The 7,854-nt window shown below is 48.8% G+C and overlaps 1 protein-coding gene across 1 annotated transcript in view; it reads left to right on the forward strand.

Annotated features, from left to right (window-relative positions):
• The window catches only part of LOC134014901 (semaphorin-4E-like), a 117,911-nt gene extending 116,373 nt beyond the window's left edge, over positions 1-1,538 (forward strand). The window contains exon 21 of the mRNA XM_062454081.1: positions 1,257-1,538. Coding sequence (XP_062310065.1) covers positions 1,257-1,351 — 95 coding nt within the window. The 3' untranslated portion in view covers positions 1,352-1,538. The remainder of the gene's footprint in view (positions 1-1,256) is intronic.
• The last annotated feature ends 6,316 nt before the right edge of the window (positions 1,539-7,854 follow it).

The raw sequence follows: 7,854 nt of genomic DNA on the forward strand, positions 1-7,854 counted from the left end.
TGCACAACCCCTGACACACCAGCTGGGTTTTATTTTCAGTCTCCACTCTGATATTTTACGGAGGATATTCCTGTTCAATCGCATGTGACAGAAGTTTTTGAAGTCGGTCGCAGACAACTAAGGTCAGCTGACGTTACATATTTTTACCCTCCCAGCGTCACTTTAACCTCTGTGAGGTTCCTGCACTTTCCAGATTTACATATTTGTTTTGACTAATGTCCTCTTATAGGCCACTAAAGACCTGTAATAACACTCTTTGGGTTTCAGTGAATGGTTCGGGCCAGGAACCGCAGCGCAGAATAAGACCTCGATGGGATCGAGTTGTCAGAAGGATTTCCATCACACATGGGGATCTTTAGGGCGTCTGAACACAACGTTTTCTTTGAGAAATGAACCCAATTGGTCAGCTTATCGGCTAGATCAGCGCTGGTATGGTTCTCATGAGTGGTCTGTCTTTTCCATGTCTGAAGCACCACTGGGGGATGAGGTTTGTGCCTTTGTGTGTTTGTGTGTGTGACATAGAGGATGAGAGGAAGATGGGTGACGGGGTAGAGGTGCATAGCTTTCCAAGGAATGTGATGATTCTTTGAATTCCCCTGTTTATTGAAAATGGAACGCGGCCTTCATTATGGCACAGTCCAGAGTTCCCGTTGGGAAGCGAAAGGGGGGGGGGTTCTGTCCTGATGGGGGATGACACATTCCGCTTCGACTGTGAAACCCCCCTTGCTGTCTGCATCACACCACCGTTATCATCGTCCCAGTGAAGTTATCACCAGGAAGTCATGTTTTTTTTTGTGGGGGGGGGGGGGGGGGGGGGTTGTGTGCAATTTGTGGGTTTGTTTACATTGCTGAGCAATATATATATTGCGATCAAAGATAAGTGTACCAAAGAAAAATAGAAGTTGCGCTGGTGCTACGTTGGGAAAGAGGAAATGGAAGGTCCCCATGGATGTATATGTACCTTGTAAAACAATCCCTCTTCCCATTGCACTGATGGAGTCACTGCCAAGAGGGCGGAGCTTCCCCGGCCCCGACCATGACCCCCCCACCTCCCCGCGCAGGCACTGCCAGGCACACCATCTCTCCTGGACGGGATGGATCCTCGCAGACCTTGGCCCAATTCCTCATCCTCTCTTCCTGTCCTCCTTACTTTTCTCCCTCTCCTATTTTTTCCTCTCTTTCCTCTTTTTTTTTTATTTTCCACAGCGGGCCATGGGGGACAAATGTGTCATCTTCCAAATTCCTGTGAGTTTTAGATAATGGGAGGCAGTCTGAAGTGTGGTGCGGAGCTGGAGATCGTTCTCGGGGCTGGATGTCTGGGGCAGATCTTGACGTCATGTGCCCCAGCTAGTGAGGCCTGCTTTGGGCCTGCCGTGGGAAGAACCTCCCCCGGGTCTGGAGCTGTCTCACACACATGGAGGAGGGTGACATTATATCTACTAAAACATCCCTTAATTTTTCCTGTTGTCAAGTTGAGTTCGGCTTTGACAATAAGTAGTGTAAGGAAGAATGTGTGTCTGTGTGCATGTGTGTATCTTTCGAAATATTTTTCTCTGTCACCACTGTAGTTTATGTATTTTGCCTCATATAGAACATATAGTAGGCCTCTGGTAAATTGGTTCATAAAGTACAGTACAGCTGACTGTTACAGACTGTTACATGTTTTTACAAGATTGGCTGGTGTCTCAAATATTTTGCCCTTAAGTGTTCAATTTAGCAATTCGTTATTTGTATTCTATGTTAAAGTCCCATTCATTGGCTCAGTTAATCTTGTGTCATTTAAAATTGACAGTTTTGAGTTATAGGCCTTGATTTATTGTTCAAGAGAAGTAAAATAATAGGTTTGCTGTTTTAGGCCAATTTCTGCTTTATTTGATTTTTCCACTTCCCTAATAACTTTAGCATTCTTTTGATTTCACAGCACAGTGAACTATGGGTTTGTTCTCATGGTGTTCATTTCCCCTCATCCAAAAAGCAAACACAGAAATAGTTTCCATTCCTGCAAGTACCATTATGCTGACACAACCCTGCTTGCCAGCGCTAAGAGCACGACGTAGACAGAAACAGAGTTCGAGTAAACCCTAAACAATTTCACCAACTGTGTCTTTCTTACACACACTGTCTGAAACGCCTCTCTCTCTTCTCTCTCTCTCTCTCTCTCTCTCTCTCTCTCTCTCTCTCTCTCTCTCTCTCTCTCTCTCTCTCTCTCTCTCTCTCTCTCTCTCTCTCTCTCTCTCTCTCTCTCTCTCTCTCTCTCTCTCTCTCTCTCTCTCTCTCACGCCCTCTCTCACGCCTCTTTCCTATTTATCCTTCAGTGATGGGCCGAGAGCAGAGAGATGAGAAATCAGAGACCGAACGTCAAGTTGAGGTTAATGGTATTCAGTTTTTTTCGTTTTTTCTCTCCTCCTCCTACACCTCCTCTTGGTTGAACCACCCACTTAGCGTCAGGTCAGCAGCTAAGGCCGAGGTTGGGGCCTGTTCACAGGGCCCACTGAGCACTTGGCACAGCCTGGGCCCTGCTCCCTGCTGCTGCATGAGACATACCAGCCCTCGCGCCAAGTCAAATAACACATTTAGTGAATGGAAATAAGATTTAAGTGGGCCGGCACAATGCGGCCAGCCCTCTCATGTTTTACCCGCTCCCTCTCTTTGTGTGCTAGACTGTGAAAACTGCTCTTGTTCAGGGAACTTAATCTTCATTTTCTTCTGGAGATTATTTGGAAACAGGTCAATTGAGTGTTGAGGCTGCAGACTCCACCCACCTGAAAAGGAGAAAAGGGGCAGTTTTGCACGACGCTGCTAGGGCTTTGCTTGGTGCTCTCGCAAGAGACCTCTCTTTCTTTTTTTTTTCTTTCTCTCCACTCTCCCTATTTTACTCTCTCTTTCACTCTTTCTCATCTCTCCCCACTCCTCTTTCAGTCTCTCTCCATCCTTCTGTCTTTTCTTTTTTTCAGATATATATTTTTTTTCTACCAGCCTTTTTTTTCCCTCCCTGTGTGGATAAAAACCTCTTCCAAGGATTCAATGGCCAAGTTCAGGCCCTTGAAGTGACTGGCTTTGATTCCAAGGCCCCGTTTTCTTCCCGTGTTCTCTCTTTTTTCTCTCTCCTCCCTTTCAAAGCAGGGTGCTCTCAGTTCACCGGTGCTGACTCCTTTCACCTCTCTCTCTCTCATGCTTCACTTTCACTTTCTCTCTCTCTCTCTCTCTCTCTCTCTCTCTCTCTCTCTCTCTCTCTCTCTCTCTCTCTCTCTCTCTCTCTCTCTCTCTCTCTCTCTCTCTCAATTCGTTCCTCCCTCCTCTTTCAAACAAGCTTTTTTCGGTAGACTGTAGATTTGAACATCCGAACGACATCGAACCATTACATATTTAGATGTCTTCCGAGGTAGGAACAGGTCACAAAGACCCACGCAGAACACCTTGGGGGGCCCCGTCCCTGGTCAGGGGGACAGAAATCCAGCACAGCCGAGCCAACAGCAACAGGACAGCAACGCTCGGTGCATGCCAACGCTGTTCGTTATATAACATACCACCCATCTGTGGACATCTGCCCCTGACAGCCATCTAATGAAAGGCACAATCAATCTTCACCCTTTCTGATGACATAAGCATGTCAGCGCGGACCTGAGAGGAGGGCCGAGGACGATGACGTAAAGCCCAGCCCCCCGGACGCTCTCGTCTCAGACTGCGGCGAAAACAAAACAAGTCATTAGCTCTATTGTCAAGGCAGTTTGCTAGATTCACTAAAGGTATGATAGATCTCACAGAGAGCCTGCTGGCTCCTCGCACCACCTTGTTGTTGTGCTTAAGAGGCCAATGTTGACACGGGGGGGCCTGGATGGAAACTTCTAGACCAGCACCATACCCACGGAGGTCTCTTTTAAATAGGGAGTAGGTAGCAAAGCCCAAAGTTGGTCTGGATCCTGCCAGAGCACATGTGAACTAAATCCCCAAGCTGTTTTTTGGTGATAAAATGCACCCACGTCCCATTTCAAATCGGGGACATTCAAACCCTCGTTGGAGTTGCCTCCCCCCCCCCCCCCCCCCCCCCCCCCGGCACAGGGGCCTGCTGTGTCCAGGGTAGCATGGCTGGACGTGCATGCTAGATTGGGGCCAGCGTCCAGGGGACTGTTGTCACCCAGCAGCTGGTGCCACAGAGAGGTCAGGGCCAGGCATGTTAGCAGTGTGTCCGCGGGGGCGAGGAGATAGCCTGGCTGCTCTAACCCCCCCCCCCCCCCCCCCCCGCCCCTGGAGGCGGCCAGCCAGGGTCAGGGTTCTCCTGCTAATCTGGGACAGGCTCTCCAGGAAAGACCAGCATCATGGATGTTCAACGGACTAACTGTTGGAGGGATGGAGGGAGGGGGGGGGGGGGAGACGGATAGAGAAGGATGGAGGGAGGGTGAGGTAGGTCGTGGAGGAGAGAGGACGAGGAGGGCAGCCAGAATCAGCAGGCTACTCCAGTCCAGCTGGTCCCTAACATACCAGGGCACTATTTCAAGGACCCCCCCCCACCCCTTCTCTCTCTTTCTCTCCCTCGCACCTCCCACACTCACCGGGCCCCCTTCACCCCCCCCCCCCCCCGCCCTCCCCATCTCTCCCCTCCGTACTGTACGTCCCAGTACTCTCCCACCCTCCCCTCACTCCGTCTCCACCTGCATCCTCTCCTCTTCTCCCATTTTGGGACCCCGATAATGATGGGTTTCGTTCGGCCGCGTTGGAATCAGGGGGGAGGGGGGGGGGGGGAAGGGGTTTCCTCTGCACAGTTCAGAGAACGTGGGGAGACAGAGCAGCTTAAGAGGGAGGAATGAGTTCAACGTGGGGCTCTGTTAGAGAGCGAGCTCTTTGTCCTCCTACCCCACCTCCGTCTGGAAGGAAACTAGACGGTACTCAGATCGGTTCAAATGCTGCTTGTGTGTTTTATTAAATTATTTTATATCTCTGTCTAATATATTTTCTAAATAGCCGTGGGCAACAGGAATAACTACAGAAATGGACTATTGAGTGCATGATCGCTCTAAGGAAACGCGGTAATTATGGTTGTTCCGCACAACGCAATGCTACTAATCTTCATCGTTTTTGGGCTAACGGTGAATATGCTGGAGAATTAACCCATCAACGTTTGGGGCGCTCTTTGTTGGTTCTGTTCCTGTAACCATAGCGATTCACGAAACTCATCTTCGGTTTCAGTTTATAGAGTTGTTTTTCGTTCTTTTTTTCCACGGGCGCATTATGCAGCGCTCACCTTAAAAAAGAGAGACCCTCAGAGTAGCTCCCCAAATGAAGGTTAAATAAATAAAACAGATCAACAACATGGGATTACACGTTGCATTCTCTACCCATGTGCTGCTCTGACTCTTGCAGTACATAATTGGCCTGAAGATGATCCTTACTGTAATTCCATTCCAGCCTCTCCTGGTCCTCCTCTTGAAGGGGATTACGTGCAGGTTACCGAGGACTGTGGATTAAGAGGGCCACGTCGACATGGCTGCCGCATGTTGAAGCGAGTTAAAGTGATTAGCCTTCATCAGGCTTGTTTACGCCTCACCTTATTGTGGAGACCTGACAAAGTTCAGCCCCTTCAGGGCCAATCAATAAAAACACACGCAGAACACGCCATCGCGCCCTATCGCACAAACGCAAACACGCTCAGGCTTCTCCCGCCCACTCATCCTCAAGCGAGCGCAAATAAAAGGCGAGCACATACTCAATATACAATACCCTTTATTGACGGTGTCTTTCCGACCCTCTATCTCTGCTACCCCACCCTGTGTGGCGATTAAGTCTACAGCATGTACATTGTCTGAGCCTCAGAGCTCAAACAAACAAACAAACAAACAAAAACAGACGTAAAGAAGAAATACAAATGTGTTTCTTCGCAGATACAATAACTATGTCCTCGAATAATACTGCACACAAGGCCTTCGGTGACAACCCTCCTTGAGGAACTCAAGAAAAGCCGCGTAACTCTGTGTTTCGTCAACCCAAGACACCAAGGTCTTCATCCACCAGGCTTATGAAGTCATCGGGGCTGGTGTGCATGGGGTGTGTGTGGGGTGGAGAGAGATTGGCTCCTTGGGGGGGGGGGGGTGACGCGCATTTCCCGCGTGGCCCGAGGTGAGCCACACTGCTGTCGTTAGTAGCCATTATTCATTAGCATCAAATTAGCCTGCTATCACTGTTAGCGCTTTTCATCACAGGCCTATGATCCAACGCAGGCCAACATCCCAGATGAAAGATGGTCGCTGCAACAACACGTTACAGGGGCTCTTTGAACTCTCCGCCTTACGGGCTCGGGTGAGACCAAGGCACAATGGCTGTGATTGTGGAAGACGTGTCTGATTGAGTCACTTACGCTGGTTAATTTGACACAATACTGTGGCATGTTTCGTTCTCGTATGGTGGTGATTACAGGATTGTAGTAATTACCTACATTTGATATAGTTGCTTTGTCTGCCCACTGCTGTGGAGGAGTTTGAAAGTGCACATGTCGCTACACACACACACACAGACACTTTAGTCCCTGAAGGACACATACAGTATAAGTGCGTGTGTGTGTGCCCAGCGCTACCATTCAACCCTAATCATCTCTGCTGTTTTTAATCACCCTCCGTGGGTCATCCAGACAGTGTAAGGCAGCAGTGACTATCCTCAGGTGGATCAGATGGAAGAAATAAAGTCCCTTAAATCACAGCCTATAAAAATTCTCTGCTCTCGTCCTTCATTTTGACCATGGAGTGATTGCCAGGGTGCCACAGTTTCCCTTGTAGCATTACCTTTTTAATTAATCGGGCTCCAATTGAGATCCACTGTTGAGGTCGATGATAAATTATATTTACTCTGTGCCTCTGCAGAAGCTGACATGTCTATCTTTGGCCATGCTTGACCGCCAAACATCTTGATTTGCAATTTGATTCAACTCGCGTCCTTTCAGTGGAGTGATTATGGCAACAATAAACCTTTATCTGTAGTCTTGGCCTTTTAAGCTTCAGAGATTATTTGGAGTTTTCACCCCATTAACTTGCGGAAGCAACAGCCGTGCTGTTTGTGCGCGCGCGAGTGTGTGTTTGTCTGCGTACGCATGACATGTTTGCGCGAGCTTGTTTGTGTGTTTGTGTGTTTGTGTGTGTGTGTGTGTGTGTGTGTGTGCCATCAGCTTTTGTGTGCGTGTGGCAGTGTGTCTCTGTCTGCGTACACGAACACTTGCGCAAGCTTTGTTGTGTTGAAATATGCATCAATTTGTGTGCGTGCGTGTTCGTGACTGTGCGAGCTCTTGCCTTGTCTCTTGTGTTCCTGCCTGTTTACCGGTTAGCAGGTTAGTCCTCTGATCCGTGATGGCTCGGTGACTATCGGCATGGTGATTAACTCCACATCACATCCCAACTTCTTCCCCCTCGCTGCATAAATGGGTCTTAATTGAAGGAACTGGCTCCTTAGCAGGGAACCCCTTGGTTGACTCCGATTAAAACATCATTTTACAGCCAAAAAGGAGCCACGTTCACAATCACTGCCCCTGAATTATTGTTCTCTAGCTTGGGGCTTGTATTTTAAAGTCACTGAATAATTGCAATCAGATTATTCTAATCAAGTGCTGGAACAGTAATTACAGGTTGCAGTCATTTAAACTGCCCTGGAAGTCCCCTCGTACGGCTGGTGTGCATATTAAAAGTTTATGTCGGAAGAGATAAAATTAATGAACAGGATTGTAATCTGGAGGACTGTTCGAAAGGTGTCGCGCGCGCGTGTGAGCGAGAGCGAGACGGCAGGTGCGAAGACGCTGTGTCTGGGAGAGTCACAGTATTTGAACCACCCACCCACCCATTCCCTCCACCACCCCCTCAGCGCATCACCCAGCCCACG

The sequence above is a fragment of the Osmerus eperlanus genome, chromosome 28 (assembly GCF_963692335.1).
Source record: "Osmerus eperlanus chromosome 28, fOsmEpe2.1, whole genome shotgun sequence".
In the NCBI taxonomy this organism is placed as follows: domain Eukaryota; kingdom Metazoa; phylum Chordata; class Actinopteri; order Osmeriformes; family Osmeridae; genus Osmerus; species Osmerus eperlanus.